This window comes from Bos javanicus, chromosome 3 (genome assembly GCF_032452875.1).
Source record: "Bos javanicus breed banteng chromosome 3, ARS-OSU_banteng_1.0, whole genome shotgun sequence".
NCBI classification, from domain to species: domain Eukaryota; kingdom Metazoa; phylum Chordata; class Mammalia; order Artiodactyla; family Bovidae; genus Bos; species Bos javanicus.
In genome coordinates, this window is record NC_083870.1 from 82302416 (window position 1) to 82326980 (window position 24565).

Below are 24565 nucleotides of genomic sequence, written 5' to 3' on the forward strand. Positions count from 1 at the left end.
AAGAGTTTTCTCCAACACCACATTGCAAAAGCATCAATTCTTTGGTGCTCAGCTTTCTATATGGTCCAACTCTCACATCCATACATGGAGAAACCAATGGCTTTGTCTAGACGGACCTTTGTTGGCAAAGTAATGGCTCTGCTTTCTAATATGCTGTCTAGGTTGTCATAGCTTTTCTTCCAAGAAGCAAATGTCTTTTAATTTCATGGCTGCAGTCACCATCTGCAGTGATTTTGGAGCCCAAGAAAATAAAATCTCTCACTCTTTCCATTGTTTCCCCATCTATTTGTCATGAAGTGATGAGACCAGGTGCCATGAACTTAGTTTTTTGAATGTTGAGTTTTAAGCCAGCTTTTGGAGTGTCAGACCACTTCAGTATTTTTGCCATGAGAACCTCATGAACAGTATGAAAAGAATAGCTAGATAGCAATATCAAAACAGAATGACTTTAAAAATCAACACAGCAACACCTAAAACAATCTAAAGGTTGGTGAGGATGTGCAGGATTTAGAGCTCTCATTTATTGATAGCAATTTAAAATGATATAAACACTGTGGGAAAGGAGTACATCGAGGCTGTATATTGTCACCCTGCTTATTTAACTTATATGCAGAGCACATCTTGCAAAATGCAGGGCTGGATGAAGCACAAGCTGGAATCAAGATTGCCAGGAGAAATATCAATAACCTCAGATATGCAGATGACACCACCCTTATGGCAGAAAGCAAAGAGGAACTAAAGAGTTTCTTGATGAAAGAGGAGAGTGAAAAAGCTGGCTTAAAATTCAACATTCAGAAAACTAAGATCATGGCATCTGGTCCAATTACTTCATGGCAAATAGATGGGGAAACAATGGAAACAGTGAAAGACTTTATTTTCTTGGGCTCCAAAATCACTGCAGTTGGTGACTACAGCCATGAAATTAAAAGACACTTGCTCCTTGGAAGAAAAGCCATGACAAACCTAGACAGCATATTAGAAAGCAGAGCCATTACTTTGCTAACAAAGGTCCGTCTAGTCAAAGCTGTGGTTTTTCCAGTAGTTGTGTATGTGAGAGTTGGACTATAAAGAAAGCTGAACACCAAAGCATTGATGCTTTTGAACTGTGATGTTGTGAGAAGACTCTTGAGAGTCCTTTGGACTTCAAGGCGATCCAACCAGTCCGTCCTAAAGGAGATCAGTCCTGAATATTCATTGGAAGGACTGATGCTAAAGCTGCAACTCCAATACTTTGGCCACCTGAAGCAAAGAACTGACTCATTTGAAAAGACCCTGATGCTGGGAAAGATTGAAAGTGGGAGAAGGGGATGACAGAGGATGAGATGGTTAGATGGCATCACCAACTAGATGGACATGAGTGTGAGCCAGTTCTGGGAGTTGTTGATGGACAGGGAAGCCTGGCGAGCTGCAGTCTACGGTATCATAAGGAGTCAGACACAATTGAGCGACTGAACTGAACTGAAACACTTTGGAGAACTATTGAGCCTTTATTTTATGTATACAAAATAAATCTACAGCCATCCTATAGCCTGGCAATTTTACTCCTGGACTTTCCAAGTAAACAAAAATCATATAGCCACAAAAAGACATACAAGAATGTTCTTAGCATCTTAATTCATAATAGCCCCTAACTGAAAACAGTTGAGATTTAAGACTCTTTTAGGAACCTTAAGCCTAAATTGTGAAAAATCCCTGAGACAGCTGGTATTTTAAATTTTCTAATGTAATTCCATAAGTACTAGTGATGCATAGTGTCTTAGGTGCATCATTCCAATAACTGGTTTAGCCAGTATAAGGTTATAAAGAATTGTCTCTATTAGCTACCCTAGTTTTTCTTTTGCTTCTGGTTGTCCAAATACCTACAGTACCTGTATTTTAAACATTTCAGTGATAGCATAGGCTAATATTTCATAATAATAGTAGCAGACCCATTGTATACCATATTTCATCCTGAAAGAACCCTAAGTTGGTACTTTTTAGACTGTTTATAATAGGTAAAAATCAATAACTCTTTTTGGTAGAATATGCTTTAAACAAGGTGATGAAGCAGGCTACAATTTGTGAAAGAACTTGGGAAAGGATGTCACATATATTTGAAATTATGGAGAGAACATTCATTTCTTTTGTTCTGGGCAGAAAAATCAATGCTCAAATTTTAGTTTTGCTAATATACAAGGTTTGACCTCCTTACAAAAAGTACAGTAACATTTGGACTAAGTAGGCCACGTCCTTCGATGTTTGTGGTTTGGCAAAATGGAAATTCTTAAATGGATTCTAGGATCATCTTCAAAGTGTAAAAATTAGGTTAAACTTCGAGAGAAATAGAGCTTAAAGAAGTATGATTCTGGAGTTTTCCTTGTGGCTCAGTGGTAAAGAATCCACTTGCCAGTGCAGGAGACACAGGCTTGACCCCCTGGTCTAGGAAGATCCCACATGCTGTGGAGCAAGTAAACCCACGCACCACAACTGTTGAGCCTGTGCACTGGAGCCTGGGAACCACAACTACTGAAGCCTGTGTGCCTAGAGCTGGTGCTCCACAGCAAGAGAAGCCACTGCAATGAGAAGACCTCACTGCAGTGAAGAGTAGCCCCCACTTGCTACAACTAGAGGAAAGTCTACTCAGCAACAAAGACCCAGCACAGCCAATAAATAAAAATAAAGAAATAAAATTTATAAAAAAGAAGTAAGATTATACATTTTTGTTTCTAAGTAGACAGATACATATAAATATGCAGAATATTTAGTGGGATAGTAGAGAAAGGTAGACTTTCTTTTTTCCAAGTATATTACCATTATATGGGCTTCCCAGATAGCGCTAGTGGTAAAGAACCTGCCTGCCAATGCAGGAAGTACAAAAGACTCGGGTTCAATCCCTGGGTTGGGAAGATCTGGATTAGGAAACAGCACCCTGCTCCAGTATTCTTGCCTGGAAAATTCCATGGGCAGAAGTCTGGCGGGCTACAGCCCAGGGAGCCGCAAAGAGTTGGACGTGACTAAGCACACACACACGCACACACACACACATATTACAATTGTGGACAGACCTTTTCCCTTGTAATCAACACATCACAAAAAAAAAAAAAAAACGCTAGCAAAGGAGAAGCCTTAGTATTTTTAAGGTGAGGGCAAAAATTTTGTATATACACACGTATGTGCACGCACATGTACACACACGAAAACCTATTTTGCGAAAGCTAGAAAATTGTTTTCAAGGAGAAATATATGATCTACAGTTGCAATGCTTAGATATTTGGCAATTGGAAAAATAATTTTTGGTGAAAATAGGAAAACAGATTGACATCAATGTACATTAGCGTAGTAACTTTCATTTCTTGAACATACACTGTGAAATAGTTCTGGGCAATAAATTCTTAGAAAAGTGGGGTTGGATTGGATAAATGTCATAGTTTATGACTGAATACATATAAACAGGTGAAAACTCAAGGTAGAGGGGTAATAATAGCCACCTGATAAAGAGACTTAAAACCCTTTCACCTTACGAAAAAGATTGCTTTAGAGCTATAACTTGATATTATAGTTTGATTTTTTTAAAAAAGAAATTGGTTACATTTGTGGCTACTGTGGATACAGAAAATAAAGAATGGAATGCCTTTTGTTCCCCCAATACAAAGAAGTATCTATCATTTAAAATCTTAACTGTAAAAAAATAATTGATGCTATAGATTCTGGAACTAATACCAAAATTATTGGAAAAGGTAACATAGCTACTATTTCTGCCATGGTGTCTTAAAAGTAAAGAATAGTTGACAGTAGAGAGTTATATAACTATTTCAAGTCAGCAACCAAGCTAAAGTGTAATTCTACAATGTTTGCAACATAATCATGACCCTTCAGACATTTCCTTTATCCCCCAAATCCACCCTTTGCTGTCCATTTCATCTCTACATTTCAGGTTTTTCATACCTTTTGTTTTCACTCATCTAAGCCTCACGCTTCCTTCTCACAGGAATCCTGTGAGATTACTGCAGACTATTTTGATTTTCCCTCTTCAAATTTCTATAGCACACATACTACCTTTAGACCTGTTCTCTGCTGTTTATGAGGCCAGAGCAATTTGTTTCATTCCTGTATGTACATTAGTTAGCCAGATGCTGGGTGGTGGGTAAGTATTATAGAAAACAAGTTTAAAGGGAATTCAGAACAGGAAACAATTAATAGTGTGATGATGAGTATTTGGAGAAAGTGGATTATGAGTGAGGTCCCAAACAGTGAAAGATAAGCCGAGGCCCCAATGAAAAAGATGGCTTAAAACTCAACATTCACAAAACTAAGATCATGGCATCTGGTCCAATCACTTCATGGCAAATAGATGGGGAAACAATGGAAACAGTGAGAGACTTTATTTTGGGAACTCCAAAATGACTGCAGATGATGACTGCAGCCATGAAATAAAAAGATGCTTGCTCCTTAGAAAGAAAGCCATGATCACCCTAGACAACATATTAAAAAGCAGAGACATTACTTTGCCGACAAAGATCCATCTGGTCAAAGCTAAGGTTTTTCCAGTAGTCATGTATGGATTTGAGAGTTGGGACCATAAAGAAAGCTGAGCGCCAAAGAATTGATGCTTTTGAACTGTGGTGTTGGAGAAGACTCTTGAGAGTCCCTTGGAGTGCAGGGAGATCCAACCAGTCCATCCTAATGGAAATCAGTCCTGAATATTCACTGGAAGGACTGATGCTGAAGCTGAAACTCCAATACTTTGTCCACCTGACAAAGAACTGACTCTTTAGAAAAGACCCTGATTCTGGGAAAGATTGAAGGCAGGAGAAGGAGACGACACAGGATGAGTTGGTTGGATGGCATCACTAACTTGGACATGAGTTTGAGTAAGCTCCAGGAGTTAGTGATGGACAGGAAAGCCTGGCATGCTACAGTCCGTGGGCTTTTGAAGAGTTGGATACAACTGAGTGACTGAACTGAACTGAACTGAAATGTGAATAGCCTAAGTGACTGGGACTATAGGTGTCATTTAATAATGGATGAATGAACAAATGAATATATTTTGAGTGGAATCACGTGGCTAAGTTTATTGGACTGTTCCTTTTTTTTTTTTATTTTTTTTATTTTTAAACTTTACATAATTGTATTAGTTTTGCCAAATATCAAAATGAATCCGCCACAGGTATACATGTGTTCCCCATCCTGAACCCTCCTTTCTCCTCCCTCCCCATACCATCCCTCTGGGTCATCCCGGTGCACTAGCCCCATGCATCTAGTATCGTGCATCAAACCTGGACTGGCAACTCGTTTCTTACATGATATTTTACATGTTTCAATGCCATTCTCCCAAATCTTCCCACCCTCTCCCTCTCCCACAGAGTCCAGGAGACTGTTCTATACATCAGTGTCTCTTTTGCTGTCTCGTACACCAGGTTATTGTTACCATCTTTCTAAATTCCATATATATGCGTTAGTATACTGTATTGGTGTTTTTCCTTCTGGCTTACTTCACTCTGTATAATAGGCTCCAGTTTCATCCACCTCATTAGAACTGATTCAAATGTATTCTTTTTAATGGCTGAGTAATACTCCATTGTGTATATGTACCACAGCTTTCTTTATCCATTCATCTGCTGATGGGCATCTAGGTTGCTTCCATGTCCTGGCTTGGACTGTTCCTTTTGAATCATCTGTTCATCATACATTTTTTAGTTCTAGACTACAAAGATGAAATAACAATTTATTTTCAGAAACATAAATTTTAGTGGAGTATACAGAAATGTAAAGAATTATTAGAATTCACTAACTCCAGTAAGAGGTATACACGAGGTCTATGTAAACACAGAGCAGGAAGCTGTAGAGAGGATTTATTTAGAATAGGTAAAATTCTCAAAGGCCTTATATGCAATACTCAATTGCATTGAAATTGAAATACTGAACATTATTTTGGTCATCATTAGGACGTGTGTCAGAGCAACTTTGTGAAGCTGTAGGACACCACTAACTCTTCCTAGGATTTCCCTGTGGGTCTTACTGAGAGAACTGCTGAGCATTTCTCTTGCCTAGCCCTGTAATTATCCTTCAAGTTCAGCTCAGTTCAGTCGCTCAGTTGTGTCCGACTCTTTGCAACGCCATGAACCACAGCACACCAGGCCTCCTTGTCCGTCACCAACTCTCAGAGTCCACCCAACTCATGTCCATTGTGTCGGGGATGCCATCCAAACATCTCATCCTCTGTCATCCCCTTCTCCTCCTGCCCTCAATCTTTCCGAGCATCGGGGTCTTGTCAAATGAGTCAGCTCTCCGCATTAGGTGGCCAAAGTATTGGAGTTTCACCTTCAACATCAGTCCCTCCAATGAACACTCAGGACTAATCTCCTTTAGGGTGGACTGGTTGGATCTCCTTGCAGTCCAAGGGACTCTGAAGAGTCTTCTCCAACACCACAGGTCAAAAGCATCAATTCTTCAGCGCTCAGCATTCTTCACAGTCCAACTCTCACATGCATAAATGACCACTGGAGAAACCATAGCCTTGACTAGACAGACCTTTGTTGGCAAAGTAATGTCTCTGCTTTTGAATATGCTGTCTAGGTTGGTCGTAACTTTCCTTCCAAAGAGCAAGTGTCTTTTAATTTCATGGCTGCAATCACCATCTACAGTGATTTTGGAGCCCCCAAAAATAAAGTCTGACACTGTTTCCACTGTTTCCCCATCTATTTCCCATGAAGTGATGGGACCGGATGCCATGATCTTCGTTTTCTGAATGTTGAGCTTTAAGCCAACTTTTTCACTCTCCTCTTTCACTTTCATCAAGAGGCTCTTTTGTTCTTCTTCACTTTCTGCCATAAGGGTGGTGTCATCTGCATATCTGAGGTTATTGATACTTCTCCTGGCAATCTTGATTCCAGCTTGTGCTTCTTCCAGCCCAGTGTTTCTCATGATGTACTCTGCATATAAGTTAAATAAGCAGGGTGGCAATATACAGCCTTGACATACTCCTTTTCCTATATGGAACCAGTCTGTTGTTCCATGTCCAGTTCTAACTGTTGCTTCCTGACCTGTATACAGGTTTCTCAAGAGGCAGGTCAGGTGGTCTGATATTCCCATCTCTTTCAGAATTTTCTACGGTTTATTGTGATCCACACAGTCAAAGGCTTTGGCATAGTCAATAAAGTAGAAATAGATGTTTTTCTGGAACTCTTCTGCTTTTTCAATGATCCAGCAGATGTTGGCTATTTGATATCTTGTTCCTCTGCCTTTTCTAAAACCAGCTTGAACATCTGGAAGTTCATGGTTGATATATTGCTGAAGCCTGACTTGGAGAATTTTGAGCATTACTTTACTAGTGTGTGAGATAAGTGCAATTGTGCAGTAGTTTAAGCATTCTTTGGCATTACTTTTCTTTGGGATTGGAATGAAAACTGGCCTTTTCCAGTCCTGTGGCTACTGCTAAGTTTTCCACATTTGCTGGCATATTGAGTGCAGCACTTTCACAGCATCATGTTTTAGAATTTGAAATAGCTCAACTGGAATTCCATCACCTCCACTAGCTTTGTTTGTAGTGATTCTTCCCATGGCACACCTGACTTCACATTCCAGGATGTCCTGCTCTAGGTGTGTGTGAGTAATGACACCTTCGTGATTATCTGGTTCATGAAGATCTTTTTTGTACAGTTCTTCTGTGTATTCCTGCCACCTCTTCTTCATATCTTCTGCTTCTGTTAGGTCCATACCATTTCTGTCCTTTATTTTGCCCATGTTTGCATGAGATGTTCCCTTGGTATCTCTAATTTTCTTGAAGAGGTCTCTAGTCTTTCCCATTCTATTGTTTTCCTCTATTTCTTTGCATTGATTGCTGAGGACAGATCTTTCTTATCTGTCCAAAAAAGGACATCTTTTTTTGGTGTTAGTTCTAGCAGGTCTTGTAGGTCTTCATAGAACCATTTAACTTCAGCTTCTTCAGCATTACTGGTCAGGGCATAGACTTGGATTACTGTGATATTGAATGGTTTGCCTTGGAAACAAACAAGAGATCATTCTGTTGTTAAGATTGCATCCAAGTACTGCATTTCGGACTCTTGTTGACTGTGATGGCTGCTCCATTTTTTTCTAAAGGATTCCTGCCCACAGTAGTAGATATAATGGTCATCTGAGTTAAATTCACCCATTCCAGTCCTTCTTAGTTTGCTGGTTCCTAGAATGTCGATGTTCACTCTTGCCATCTGTTTGACCACTTCCAATTTGCCTTGACTCATGGACCTAGCATTCCAGGTTCCTATGCAATATTGCTCTTTACAGCATCGGACCTTGCTTCTATCACCAGTCCCATCCACAACTGGGTATTTTGCTTTCGCTCCATCCCTTCATTCTTTCTGGAGTTATTTCTCCACTGATCTCCAGTAGCATATTGGGCACCTACTGACCTGGAGAGTTCCTCTTTCAATGTCCTATCTTTTTGCCTTTTCATACTGTTCATGGGGTTCTTGAGGCACGAATACTGAAGTGGTTTGCCATTCCCTTCTCCAGTAGACCACATTCTGTCAGATCTGTCCACCATGACCCGCCTGTCTTGGGTGGCCCCTTAGGGCATGGCTTAGTTTCATTGAGTTAGACAAGGCTGTGGTCCATGTGATCAGATTGGCTAGTTTTCTGTGATTGTGGTTTCAGTCTGTCTGCCCTCTGATGCCCTCTCTCAGCGCCTACCGTCTTACTTGGCTTTTTCTTACCTTGGATATGGGGTATCTCTTCACGGCTGCTCCAGCAAAGCTCAGCCGCCGCTCCTTACCTTGGATGTGGGGTAACTCCTCTCGGCCGCTGCCCCTGACCTTGGACGTGGGGTAGCTCCTCTCAACCGCACTCGTGTGCCGTCGCAGCCGCCGTGCTTGTGCTGACAGCAAATGTCTGATGTAACTGGGAGAGTTGGTTGTCTCTACTTGCTTGGAAATACCATCTCAGAAGGTAGCGATCCTTCAGTGTTAAAACTTCATAAACATCAGATTGAGATACCCTAATTAGTATGGAGACCTGAAAAATGTGCATACCTTGAAATAAAAGTGTTCACTTTGAAGATAGTGATGGTGTATATTTAAATCCAAAAAGAAAGAGCAAAGAAAAGAGTATTTGTTTGAATTTTGTAAGTTTTTCAAATGTATTTCCAAAGGTCTGTAACTAAACATAATATATTTGTCCCAAATTAATATTTATTTCTAGTCATTTGGTTCTCCTAAAATCACAAGGAAGAAAAGCGCTGCAGACTATTCTCCAACAACTGGAACCTGTCAAATGAGCCCAGTTGCTTCTCCCACAAGCTCAAAAGAACAAGAAAACAGAAATGGACCATCAAATGGTTAGTTGAACATTCTTTTCTGCTTATTGTGAGATTTTTTCTAGGTGTTGGTTAAATTGGAATTTTGATTTAATAATATGTGAATCCTGCAGCAGCTGATTTTTGTCTTTTTTAAAGAATTCAACATAGAAAAGAATAGAATATAGGTAATACTTTGGACATAAATGTAAACTCTAGGCAGTTACATTAAAATGCTGCTGCAGACTTTGTTACCTTACTTTCCCATCCATTAAATAGAAATTATGGCGTGACTGCCTTCAGCCACTATCAATTATAATAGTTTAGCCCCTTAACAAGTTAACAAGCTATCTATCATGTGCATAAATTAAAGGGTACATAATTCAGGTAATGCACTACACTTTAATACTTCTAAATGTTATTTTTATTCATGTTGTCCATTGAGTTTTATCCACATTTCCTGTGTCTTTATAGCTTGTTTTATTTATTGTATTTCATTCTCTTCTGTTACTATTTTAAGTGCACTTGCAAAAGGTTTGTATAATTACTGTTAGAGAATAATCTAATTTTAATATGAAATTCTTTATTTTAAATTATTGTTAGTTTAATTTTGACCACATATATTTCTTATCCTCTGGTAGTTTATTGCTAAAATATTCATTTAAAAGATGCAGGAATCTAGATTTCATAGGCTTAATTTTTAATATTGTAAAAAAGTCGTGAATCAGTGACCCGTCAAGTTTCTATAATATGAAATATTAAGTAGGCTTAAATTGAAAAGAATATATTTTAGATATACTGTGATTAGCCTGATTCATATTTATTGTAAAACATTTGAGTGCTAAGTATATACTGGAAGCTACAGAGAAACAAAGAATTCTCCTCATTTTACCTAATTTGTTGTAATGAAACCTTTAATGAGATCTTAACTTTTGAATGACTTTAATCAGGTGCTTCTTAATCTTAAAGCTATCACTGTTAAGTTTGCTTTCACAAAAATACATGAAGATGTAGATGTCTTCTTCAAGCTCTATAGTTCTGGGTTGTTGTTTTTGTTGTTTTTTCTTTAATTCACTTGATACACCTTTTGTTTAAAATGAAAAATTAGTGCCTTAGATATGGAACATCTCTATACTGAAATGTGAATAGATTTTAAGTGGATACGTACTTAATTTCCATATTGAAATTAAATATGGACTTAAGGGAACATTTCTTTTGCCCATAAAAAGATTGGTCACATGATCTCAGTTGACATTTAAGTGGATAATTATCACCGGTTATAGTACTTGGTAAGCTCTTTTTTGAAAAGTCATATAGCAGGAGTTCCTAGAGTGCTGGTAATATTCTGTTTCTATATGATGGCTATGCTGGTTCACCCTATAATTATTCATTAAACTGTACGTATGTGTTTTATGTATTCTTTGATATATAGTTCTCACACAAGCCTCAAAATAGAATTCTGCCTAGGATCTTGTAGCAGATTATGTCATTTGTAATCATTATATTGATTTTCCTAATATGTCATCTTATTGTATTTTAAAAATAGAAAAGCTTGTCTTACAAGTTCTAAATGAAATTATAACTTCTGTTAACAGCGTTACTTTTTAAGTATTGTACAAAACACAAGGTACAATTTAAATAAGCACTTCTGCTTAAAGCACATTTTCAAAGACATTTTAGGTGCTCATCTGTCTCATTTATTCTCCTGCCCTTCCCATGTTTATAGTACTTCAGCCACCCTTATTTTCTGGCTATTTGTCAATCATGCTGAGCCTGTTGCCTCCACAAGAACTGCACTTGCACTTCTTTCAACCTGGAATATTCTTCCTCCAGGTATTTATATGTGCTTTCTATGTTCAGTTGAATTACATACTATGTGAACAGGTGGCAATATTAAATTTATTTACAATTATAAAAGGAAAAAAATCTAGATATAAGTCTTCCCTCTACTTAAATTCTACATAGCCCTCAAATGGAGTGACTGCTTCCAGTTTATACAGTGAAGATATACCTACACACACACTCTCCCTCTCTCTCATTTGTCATTGTGTATATTGATTACATTTATGTATGGTTGTGTGTGTGTCATTATACTGCCCTGCCCCTTAGTAGGGGTCATCCCCGTCCCTGCTGCTGCTGCTAAGTCGCTTCAGTCGTGTCCGACTCTGTGCGACCCCATAAACGGCAGCCCACCAGGCTCCCCCATCCCTGGGATTCTCCAGGCAAGAACATTGGAGTGGGTTGCCATTTCCTTCTCCAATGCACGAAAGTGAAAAGTGAAAGTGAAGTTACTCAGTCATGTCCGACTCTTAGCAACCCCATGGACTGCAGCCTACCAGGCTCCTCCGGCCATGGAATTTTCTAGGCAAGAGTGCTAGAGTGGGCTGCCATTGCCTTCTCCTATCCCCGTCCCTACCACTTGGCAAATTTTTCCAAAGTAGTATCCTTTTTAGAGGAGAAAAAAGATGGTAAAATTTTGTGTTCCTTTACTCCTAAGAATGCACTTGTTTTTTAATAGTTGGGGTGGAAGGATAAACACCAAATTTGACAAAGAGAGTACTTGTAAAATAGACAATAGATGTGTAGAAATCACCCCAGATTGTAGCAGTGTTAACAACATAGACAGATAAACAGATGGAGTATATGATAAAACAGTAAAGGAAAGTAATGGATAGAATAAACTCCAACATATGTCAAATAGGAGTTCCACAAGAAAGAAGAGAAAAAGGAGCAGAGGCAGTAGTCTAAGATATATGAACTATCAGGTTTTCGTAGTTGAGGAAAGATGGAAATTTCCAGATTAGAATAACATGCTTTGTCTGAGCAAGATGAATTAAACAAACTCACACCTAATCATATCATGATAAAACTGCAGAACATCAAAAACAAAGACAAAATTTTAGCGACAGGCCGACATTAGACTTCTCATCAGTATCTGTAGTCTGTGGCAGGAAATGGAATAATACCAACTGAAAATCACATCTGAAGTTTTCATTCAGGAAGTAAGAATGAAGTAAAGGTATTTTCATTCAGTCTGAGAGAATTAACCATTCACAAATACTCCTTGAAAGATTATTAAAGAATATTCTTCTGTGAGTACATGCTCATAGTTCAGTTCAGTTCAGTTCACTCACTCAGTCGTGTCTGACTCTTTGCGACCCCATGAATCACAGCACGCCAGGCCTCCCTGTCCATCACCAACTCCCAGAGTTCACTCAAACTCATGTCCATCAAGTCGGTGATGCCATCCAGCCAACTCATCCTCTGTCGTCCCCTTCTCCTGCCCCCAATCCCTCCCAGCATCATAACTGAGCCTCAAATAAAGGAATGGAATGCAAAGAGCAGTGGTAAAATAATAAATTAACAAGCATGTTGGTAAATCTGTAAACCTAGTTATAAAAATGTGATTACCAATTCTGCTGACTATAAAGCAAAAGAGTGGGTTAAAAACAAGTACTAATAGACCATAAGAGCTTGGAAGATATATGTGGAAGCAGGAAGGAATTACAAATTTAAGGTCCTTGTAATCTTCAGGGAGCAGATGGAATATCTGTCAGTTGAACTTTTAATTGTGTTTTTGTTTACTTGCCTTTAAAATGGGGAAAATAACATCTACCTCAGGATTGTTATAAGAATTAAAAGAATTAACATACAAAAAGTACTTAGAACAGTGACTGGCATATAGTAAGTGTTTAATACATATTTTCAGTTCAGTTCAGTCACTCAGTCGTGTCCAACTCTTTGTGACCCATGGATTGCAGCATGCCAGGCATCCCTGTCCATCACCAACTCCCAGAGCTTACTCAAACTCATGTCCATTGAGTTGGTGATGCCATCCAACCATCTCATCCTCTCTCATCCCCTTCTCCAACCCACTTGATTCTTTCCCAGCATCAGGGTCTTTTCCAGGGTTAGTTCTTTGCATCAGGTGGCCAAATATTGGAGTTTCAGCTTCACCATCGGTCCTTCCAATCAGTATTCAGGACTGATCTCCTTTAGGATGGACTGATTGGACCTCATTTCAGTCCAAGGGACTCTCAAGAATCTTCACCACCACCACAGGTCAAAAGCATCAATTCTTTGGTGCTCAGCTTTCTTTATAGTACAACTCTCACATGCATACATGACTACTGGAAAAACCATAGCTTTGACTAGATGGACCTTTGTTGGCAAAGTAATGTCTCTGCTTTTTAACATGCTATCTAGGTTGATCATAGCTTTTCTTCCAAGGAGCAAGCATCTTTTAATTTCATGGCTACAGTCACCATCTACAGTGATTTTGGAGCCCCCAAAATAAAGTCTCTCACTGTTTCCATTGTTTCCCCATCTATTTGCCATGAAGTGATGGGTCCGGATGCCATGATCTTAGTTTTCTGAATGTTGAGTTTTAAGCCAACTTTTTCACTCCTCTTTGACTTTCATCAAGAGGCTCATTAGTTCCTCTTTGCTTTCTGCCATAAGGGTGGTGTCATCTGCATTTCTGAGGTTATTGATATTTCTCCTGGCAATCTTGATTCCAGCTTGTGCTTTATCAAGCCTGGCATTTCACATGATGTACTCTGTATATAAGTTAAATAAACAGGGTGACCATATACGGCCTTGACATGCTTCTCTCCTGATTTGGAACCAGTCCATTTTTCCATGTCTGGTTCTAACTGTTGCTTCTTGACCTGCATACAGCTTTCTCAGGAGGCAGGAAAGGTGGTCTGGTATTCCCATCTCCTGAAGAATTTTCCAGTTTATTGTGATCCACATAGTCAAAGGCTTTGGTGTAGTCAATAAAGCAGAAGTAGATGTTTTTCTGGAACTCTCTTGCTTTTTCAATGATCCAACAGATGTTGGCAATTTGATCTCTTGTTCCTCTGCCTTTTCTAAATCCATCTTGAACATCTGGAAGCTCTTGGTTCACATATTGTTGAAGCGTGGCTTGTAGAATTTTGAACATTACTTTGCTAGAGTGTAAGATGAGTGCAATTGTGCGGTAGTTTGAACATTCTTTGGCATTGCCTTTCTTTGGGATTGGAATGAAAACTGATCTTTTCCAGTCCTCTGGCCACTGCTGAGTTTTCCAAATTTGCTGGCATACTGAGTGCAACACTTTTACAGCATCATCTTTTAGGATTTGAAATAGCTCAACTGGAATTCCATTACCTCCACTAGCTTTGTTAGTAATGATGCTTCCTAAGGCCCATTTGACTTCATATCCCAGGATGTCTGGATCCCAGTGAATGATCATGCCATCGTGATTATCTGGGTCATGAAGATCTTTTTCAAGATCTGTATCATGACTACACAGAAGAAGATAGTTCTTCTGTGTATTCTGTCCACCTCTTAATATCTTCTGCTTCTGTTAGATCCATACCATTTTCATTTTTTATTGTGCCCATGTTTGCATGAAATGTTCCCTTGGTATCTCTAATTTTCCTGAAGAGATCTGTAGTCTTTCCCATTCTTTTGTTTTCCTCTATTTCTTTGCATTGATCACTGAGGAAGGCTTTCTTATCTTTCCTTGCTATTCTTTGGAAATCAGCATTCAATGGGTATATCTTTCCTTTTCTCCTTTGCCCTTAGCTTCTCTTCTTTTCTCAGCTATTTCTAAGGCCTTGTCAGACAACCATTTTGCCTTTTTACATTTCTTTTTCTTGGGGATGGTCTTAATCCCTGCCTCCTGTACAGTGTCACGAACCTCTGTCTATAATTCTTCAGGCACTTTGTCTATCATATCTAATCCCTTGAATCTGTTTATCACTTACACTATATAATCGTAAGGGATTTGATTTAGGTCATACCTGAATCGTCTAGTGGTTTTTCTTACTCTCTTCAATTTAAGTCTGAATTTTGCAATAAGGAAATACATATTTTAGCTATTTTTATGAATATTATTATCAAAGACATCATATGATTTATTATAAAGGGGTAGAACAGTAAATACTAGCTTATTTAAAAACTAATAAGAGTTGGTATAAGAATATTAATATTAATATAGACCAAAATAGTTATTATGACAAAAGGGCATTATTGCAAATAATAGAACTTTTTCCCGTAATGAAAGAATAGAAGATTCAGTACCAGGAAAGGAATCCTGAACCTATGTGCATGAAAAATAAAAACTCAAGCAAGATGTGACAAAATAGGACAGTATTATAAGGAGAAATTCACAAGTCCTTAATCATAGTAGGCTATTTTTTCAGAAACTGATAAAATAGATTTAAAAATTTAGGAATGATGGAGATAGTTTATGTGTTTGTTTTTATTGTCATTCAAACCATACTTTTTCTTCCAGTTTTATTGAACTAATAATTGACATATTGTTTAAGCTGTTCAACATAATGATTTGACTTACATACATCATGAAATGATTATCACAGTAAGTTTAGTGAACATCCATCACCCATTTCACTTTCTGCTGTTGTTCTTTAGTCTCCCAGTTATGTCCTACTGTTTGCTACCCCATGGGCTGCAGCATGTAGGCTTCCCTGTGCTTCACCATCTCCCAGAGCTTACTCGTTTCACATAGATATAAATAAAAGGAAAAAATTTTTCCCTGTGATGGGAGCTGTTAGCTTTCTCTCTTAACAGCTTTCATATATAACATACCACAGTATTAATTATATTCATCATGTTGTATGTTACATACCTAGTACTTATTTGTCTTATGACTAAGGGTTGTACCTTTTGACTACCTTCATCTCATTCCTCCTTCCCACTACTCTGTGCCTCTAGTAGTATTCCATAGTGGCTGCACTAATTTATATTCCCACTAGTAGTGCATAATGATTCTCTTTTCTCCATATCTTTGTCAACATTTGTTGATTCTTCTCTTTTTTGATAATAGCCATTCTGACCACATATGAGGTTTGGTTTGTATTTCCCTGATTATTAGTCATTTGAGCATCTTTTCATATGCCTGCTGGCTATCTGTATATCTTCATTGGAAAAATGTCTGTTGAGACCGCCTGCCCATTTTATAATCAGGTTGTTTGGTTTTTTGATGTTAAATTGTTTACGTTCTTTGTATATTTGGGATATTAACTCCTTACTAGACATATCATTTTGAAATATCTTTTCCATTCAGTAGACTGTAGTTTCCTTTACTATGCAAAACTTTTTTAGTTTGATATGTTTCCATTTATTTATTTTTGCTTTTGTTTCCCTTGCCTGAGAAGATAATATCAAAAAAAAATATTACCAAGTCCGATGTCAAAGATCTTACTGCCTATGCTTTCTTCTAGAAGTTTTATGGTTTCAGGTCTTATATTGGAATCAGAGTATGAAACTCTAGTTTTGTTCTTTCTCAAGACTGTTTGGCTATTTGAGTATCTTTTTTGTTATAAAGTATAAAATATTTAGAATTGAGTGATAATAAAAACATGTCAGCACTTAGAGGAAAAAATTTATACCTAAACATGGCATGATAATGAAAGCATTCATAGTGGGTTCACATTTATCAATGCATATATTTTAAAAAGATGACTGAAAACTAAAAAGCTGAACATTCAACTCAGAAAGATAGAAAAAGAACAATAGAACAAACCATAAAAAGTAGAAGAAAATAGGAAAAATATAAATAGAAAAATATTACATAGAAATTGTTCGATTAAAAGAATAATAGGATCTCATTCACCTCTTAGCCTACAGACTCCAACTTGATCTGCAATAACTCTTTTAGAAAAAAAATTTTAGTATGTGACATCTCAGGCAAGTAATTTTAAACCTCTCTGGGTCAAAGTTTTCCTCAATTCTTAATTCCTGGTTTGGGACCAAAAGATCCCTGAGATGTGCCAAGTGTAAAGTATATTTATCAAGAAGCAGCATGATACTGGCCTAAACCTGCTTGAACTTTAAATTAATTTGTTAGTAAATAATCATAGCATCTTGGCTAATAGAATAATCTTTGTAGCTAAATGGCTGGATTTAGATCCTGACTGTACCACTTACTAGCATTGGAGCTTCAGATAAATTTTATGACCATTCTGTGCATTTGTTGTCTCATCTGCAAAATGGGAGTAAGAATGACTATCTCAGAGGTGTGCAAATTAACTAGTTAATATAATGTAACATTTAAAACAGTGCCTGGCCCTAAAGGCACTTCATCATCACCATTGTTGATTATACTTCTAAACATTATTATCATTATTATCTATTGAAAGATATCCTCATTAGTTCAAGAAAGGGCTTCTGGGAGCCTTACCAGAAAGTCCAAATACAATTTTTAAAGCAGTCCCGATTCAGTGATATTACATTTATCACCAGTGTTTTGTGAAACTACATTTAAAGGGAATCAAGTACACAATTATTGGAGAAGGAAATGGCAATCCACTCCAGTGTTCTTGCCTGGTGAATCCCAGGGACAGGGGAGCCTGGTGGGCTGCCGTCTGTGGGGTCGCACAGAGTTGGATACAACTGAAGCGACTTAGCAGCAGCAGCAGCAAGTACACAATTATTAATCATATATAGTGTAGCAAGGAAGAGTACGTAGAATCCACAGTACTTTAGTGTATGTTAATTGCTAATAACATGGAATGAAATAAGGAAAAGTGATTATTAAATAAGTGAAAAACTCTTGTTGTGATAGAGTCCACTCAGTACTCTTTGATAACTGATCCAAATGTTATTCTTTGAGACATTAAAATTCCTCCTATTTAACAATTGAAATGTCTATTGTTTAAAAGCATAAATCCTGGGTGCTTCTCTGATGGCTCAATGGTAAGTAATCTGCCTACCAATGCAGGATACCTGGGTTTAATCTCTGATCTGGGAAAATCTCACATGCCTCAGAACAACTAAACCTGCGCCACAACTTTTTTTTTTAATTTATTTATTAATTGAAAGATAATTGCTTTGCAGACTCTTACTGGTTTCTGCCAAACATCAACATGAAGCAGCCACAGATATATATATGTCCCTTTCCTCTTGAACCTCCCTCTCATCTCCTTCCCCATCCTACCCCTCTAAGTTGTTACAGAGCCCTGGCTTGAGTTCCCTGAGTCATAACAGCAAATTCCTATTGGCTATCTATTTTACGTATAGTACTGTAAGTTTCCATGTAACTGTCTCCATACATCCCATCCTCTCCACCCTCACCCCCGTCCCTTGTCCATAAGGCTGTTCTCTATGTCTGTGTTTCCACTGCTGCTCTGCAAATAATTTCATCAACTTTTGCACCTGTACTCTGGAGTTCAGGAACTGCAACTACTGAGCCCTCGACCTGTAACTACTGAAGCCTGTGTGCCCTAGAACCCATGCTTCGCAGCAGGGGAAGCCACCACAATGAGAAGCCCTCACGCAACTAGAGTAGCCCCAGTAACTGCAGCTAGAGAAAAGCCTGCACAGCAACAAAGACCCAGCACAGCCAAACATAAATAAATAAAATTATATATATATAAAAGAAAAACAAAACATAAGTCCTTCCATGAGAAGATTGAAATTAATGCTATTAGTTATGTTTTATAGTTCGTGATATCTGACTAATCCCCTTATAATATCTGAATATTTAGAAAGGCCTAAAACACCTGGTGAAAATTCAAATAAAGCAGTCTTTTGCTGTTTCTCACCTAGCACTACTGACTGCTTGTTCTAAAAATGTGAAAAATAATTAATTACAGGTTAAAAGAACAAAGTAATATGGTGGAACTTTATTGAATGGAAATAGCTTAATTCAAAATTCAGGAAGTTAGTATTAATCTTTAGGCAACGATTAATACTGTTTTATGAAATAAAAGTATATAATGTATTTTTCATTTGTGGTTTTTCTATTAAAAACACTTTTTTTGAGAGACAGATTTTAATGAACTTACTTCCCCAAAGTTCTCCAAAATCATAAGTAAAATATTGTTACTCTTTTCCCCATTCATCTTTTATTAAATAAACTCTTAACCATATTGACTTATTCTATTTGGAATTTAAGGATACCAATAAATCAAATAATGAAAAGTTAATAACAAGAGGTAACTAGGACTTTAGCAAAATTTCTAGACGTGCAAGTTTTTCTGTTTTGGGCATTAAAGACTATTATGAGATAAAAATTTAGTTATGACTTATTTTTTTGAGAGAAGGCATAAGTTCCAAAGTAACAACAAGGGAAATTATTGTTAGTTTCTGAACCACCTCAGTCAATGAAATTGTAAATTTCCTCTAGAAATAGAAGCAAATGAGAGTAATGGAGTACAAATTAAATGAAGAAAAAAATGTAAACCAGCAATGGATAGTCTGTTCCAGACAATATATTTTTTAATGTGTTAATAAATCACACTTAAATTTTAAAGAAGTTGCCTTCATGTTATATGCGTATTTGATTTCATCTGGAAGTATTGGATCCTCCTGCAGTATTATCTAGAACTATGCCATCCAGTACATGTACATGTTGAACATGTGGAGTGGGACTGATCTGAATTGAAATGTGCTATAAGAATACACACCAGATATTAAAATCTTAGTTTGGAAAAAATAATATATATAATAATTTATGTAGATTGTGTGTTAATATAAGAATATTTGGGTATATTGGGTTAAATCAAATATTCAAATTTGACTTTTGCCTTTTATAAAAATTTTGTTAGTAGATTTTAAATTAATAAGTGACATTATATTTCTTTTGGAGAGTATGAGCTTGTTTTTCATGGTGCATTGTACCAATTTTTTAGAAAAGTAGTAACTGCCAGTTGTTGAGCAAATGGAGCTATATTAAAATGTGTAGTGAGAGAAGGTGCCAATGTTTGTATTATAAAAAATGAATTTTCTTCACTGATTTTCATTAGTAGTAATGAGTTTGGATTATTCATTCATTTGCTTCTTTATTCATTCAGTAAAAGGCCAGTATATGTAAAACACAGAATCTCTAACTATGCTAATGTGTCCTCAAGTATGAGGACTAAGTCAATATGCACTTTTAAATTGAAGTTTAAAAGTTGATTTACAATATTGTGATTTACAGCATAGTGATTCAGTATTTTTGCAGATTATATTCCATTGCAATTTATTAGAAGATAATAGGTATCATTCCCTGTGCTATACAGTGTATCTCACTGTCTTAGATGTAATTATCTGTGTCTATACATCCTAAACCACTAATTTGTCCCTCCCCTTTTCGCTTTCCCCTTTGGTAACCACAAGTTTGTTTTATCTGTGAGTCTGTTTCAGTTTTGTATATACATTCATTTATTATCTTTTAAATTCCACTTATAAATGACACCATGCAGTATTTGAAATATCTTCAAAGGCATTAAAGGTATTTCCAAGAGTTTACTAAATCATTTAGCATTTAAGCAGTCAGGTACTTTTGTCCCTAAAATTATATTTGATTTACTGTGCTATCATGAGGAGCTCACTATTTTCTAGATATTAGTATCAACAATTCCTTGTTGTTAACTGTGAGACAAAAAAATAGGAGTTAAATAATATAAACTGGAAACTTTAATAATTTTTATTAAAATATTTGATGAAAGCATCCTCTATAAAGTAAAGTTTATATTATTCAGTTGGGTTTATCTAGTTTTTCTTTTTAATATACCAAGCCCCAATAGAAATTTTATTCAAAAGATTGTTTCTTCTGTATAATATAATCCATGAATAAAAAATTAGAATGGAAAAAAAATAAAAATAAAAAATTAGAATGGGAAATAAAAAAGAAACAAAGTACCTATTGCAAAGTTCTTCACAATATTGCAAAATTTTTCCCATACCAAATTGCAGGATACTTTTTCATTAACTACTGTTCTTTCATTTGTCTACCCTTTTATTTTTTATTTAAAATTTGGTGATCTAAATTCTATTTAAAGTTTGACAATTTTGCTTTAACTTTATGTTCCTTTTATTGCACACATAGGAAAGAGGGAAAACTTGAATCACCTCAGTATAAACAAAAGAATGGAATCTACTATGCAAGACAATGAGTAAGTTTGTTTTTGCTGAAATAATATACATGTGTCTTAAAAAGGTCATATTTGTTAAAGTGATGTTTTAAGATAAATCATTTCTTTTGAGAAATGAATGGTTTATAGAAATGTTTATAGTTTATAGAAATGAATAAAAAGTCTGTAGAACTATTTTTTCTTAAAGAAGTAACATACTTTATTTTTGATGTGTTTTAACACTGTTCATATGATGGTGATATGCATGCATGCATGCATGCTAAGTCGCTTCAGTCATGTCCAACTCTGTGCGACTCTATGGACAGCAGCCCACCAGGCTTTTCTGTGCATAGGATTCTCTAGGCAAGAATACTAGAGTGGGTTGCCATTTCCGTCTCCAATGATGGTGATATATGATACCTTAATTTTAATAGCCATTTAGCCCAGTTCTCCCAGTCTATGCTTAAGAAACTAGCTTAGGGTAAAACTGAGGAAAACACCCTCTTTGGATGGAGAAGTAATATATTAATTTACAACATGAGACCATAAGATCCCAATGGATAGATGCCTCATTTTCCTCATCTTTACCCATCCATCACACTGTATGGCACAAAGAAGATACGGCTGGAAAAGTAATGGATGGATGGAGAAGTAATATTTTAGAACATAATGCCTAAAAAATAACTGGTTCAGGAGATAGGAACATAGTGAAGCCAGCAGAATGAGGAATCTAGAGGAACCTAGAAGGCTTATTGGCCATCAGTCAACAATTTTCATATTGGCCTGTCAATAGTGCCTTGAATGAAATCGTTTTGTGTAGAAAGCTACTGCCTGTGTATTCTGGAAAGAATATTTATATCTGTTCACTACGACTTGAAAAATTGAAATAAGCAGAACAGGGAGTTGAATTTTCATAGTAGTTCATGTGTTCAGCTCATTTACTTTTCCAGCTGTATCTTCTTTGTGCCATACAATGTGATAGATGGGTAAACATGAGGAAAATGAAGTATCTACCCATTGGGGGCTTATGGACTCATGTTGTAAATTGATATACCTTCCCTGACTTAGAAGTGGGTTATAGGTTATGGTTCAAAATCTTATTTATTTATTTAAATTGAAGTACAGTTGATTTACAGTCTTGTATTAGTTTCAGATATACAGCACAGTGATTTAGTTTTTTATATGTGTGTGTATTCTTTTCAGATTCTTTTCCATTATAGGTTGTTACAAGATATTGAATATAGTTCCCTATGGTATACAGTAGGTCCTTGTTGTTTATCTGTTTTATATATAGTAGTGTGTATCTGTTAATCCCAAACTGCTTATTTATCCCTGCCTTCCTCCCCCACTTTTCCCTTGATAACCATAAGTTTATTTTCTATGTGAATGTGTTTCTGTTTTGTAAATAAGTTCATGTCATTTTTTTTTAATTCCACATATAAGTGATATCATATGACATTTGTATTTCTCTGACTTGACTTCAGTTAGTATCTCTAGGTCCATCCAATTTAAAGGGCATTATTTCATTCTTTTTATGGCTGACTGATACTCCATTGGGTTATACCACATGTTGTTTATCCATTCATCTGTCAGTGGACACTTAGATTGCTTCCATGTCTTGGCTATTGTAAATAATGCTGCTATGAACATTGGGGTGCATGCATCTTTTTGAAATAGAGTGCTTTCCAGATATATGCCCAGGAGTGGGATTGCTGAATGATATGGTAACTATTTTTAGTTTTTTAAGGTGCCTTCCTACTGTTTTCCATAGTGGCTACACCAGTTTACGTTCCCACCAACAGTGTAGGAGGTTTCCCTTTTCTCCACACCCTCTCCAGCATTTGTTATTTATAGACTTTTTGATGATGATCATTCTGAGCAATGTAAGGTGATATGCACTGTAGTTTTGATTTGCAATTCTCTAATTAGCAACATTAAATGTCTTTTCACGTGCCTGTTGGCCATCTGTATGTCTTCTTTGGAGAAATGTCTATGTAGGTCTTCTGCCCAGTTTTTGATTGAGTTGTTTGTTTTTTTGTTAGCGACTTGTATGAATTGTTTCTGTAATTTGGAAATTAAGCTCATTGGTTCCCTCATTTGCAAATGTTTTCTCCCAGTCTGTAGTTTGTCTTCTCATTTCATTTATGGTTTCCTTTCCAGTGGAAAAATGTATAATTTTAATTATAGCATATTTGTTTATTTTTGCTTTTATTTCCATTACTCTAGGAGACAGATCCAAAAAAAATATTGCTGTGATTTATGTCGAAGAGTGTTCTGCGTTTGTTTTCCTCTAAGAATTTTATAGTATTGAGTCTTATATTTAGGCCTTTAATACATTTTATTTTTGTATATGGTGTTAGATAATGTTCTAGTTTCATTTTTTACATGTAGCTGTTCAATTTCCCCAGCACCACTCATTAAAGAGACTGTCTTTTCTCCATTGTATATTCTTGCCTTCTTTATTGTAGATTAATTGACCATAACTGCATGGGTTTAGTTCTTGGCTTCCTATCTTTTTCCATTGATCTATGTGTCTGTTTTTGTTCCAGTACTTGACTGTTTTGATGAGTGTAGCTTTGTAGTATAGTCAGAAGTCAGGGAGTCTAATTCCTCCAGCTCTGTTCTTTCTTAAAATTGCTTTGGCTATTCGGGTTTTTTGTGTTTCCATACAGATTTTTAAAATTATTTGTTATAGTTCTGGAAAAAATGCTATTGGTAATATGATACAGATTGCATTGAATCTGTAGATTGCCTTGGGTAAGTATAGTCATTTTGACAACATCAATTCTTCCAGCCCAGAAACATAGTATGTTATGTCTTTCTATCTGTTTATGTTGTCTTCAATTTCTTTGAATTCAGCATCTTATAATTTTTGAAGTAAATCCTTAGGTAGGTTTATTCCTAGGTATTTTATTCTTCTTGATATGATGGTAGATGGGATTATTTCTTTGATTTCTCTGTCTTTTGTTGTTAGTACATAGAAATGCAACTGATTTCTATATTTTAATTTTGTATCCTACAGCTTTACCAACTCCTTGATAAGCTCTAGTAGTTTTCTTGTGGTGTCTTTAAGATGTTTTGTATACAGTATCATGTCATCTGCAAACATTGACAGTTTTATTTCTTCACTTCCAGTTTGGATTCCTTTTATTTCTTTTTCTTCTCCAATTGCTGTGACTAGAACTTCCAAAACTATGTTGAATAAAAGTGGCAAGGGTGTGTGGTTACTGATCTTAGAGGAAATGCTTTTAGCTTTTCACTATTGAGTATGATATTAGCTGTGGATTTGTCATATATAGTCTTTATTATGTTGAGATATGTTCCCCTGTGCCAACTGAGAGTTTTTATCATAAATGGATGTTGAATTTCATCAAAACCTTTTTCTGCATCTATTGAAATAAATGAAATTTATTATTCAGTTTGTTAATGTGTGGTGTATCACATTGAT

At 36.4% G+C, this 24565-nt stretch overlaps 1 protein-coding gene across 5 annotated transcripts in view; it reads left to right on the plus strand.

Moving 5' to 3' along the window:
* The window catches only part of ITGB3BP (integrin subunit beta 3 binding protein), a 106635-nt gene that overhangs the window by 37878 nt on the left and 44192 nt on the right, over window positions 1-24565 (plus strand). For all 5 annotated transcript variants that reach the window (XR_009735415.1, XM_061411741.1, XM_061411742.1 and 2 more), the window contains exons 3-4: window positions 9175-9310; window positions 21093-21159. Coding sequence is in view for 4 of the 5 variants with exons in the window: in XM_061411741.1 (XP_061267725.1) it covers window positions 9175-9310; window positions 21093-21159 (203 nt within the window). In the remaining variant the exon portion in view is untranslated. The remainder of the gene's footprint in view (window positions 1-9174; window positions 9311-21092; window positions 21160-24565) is intronic.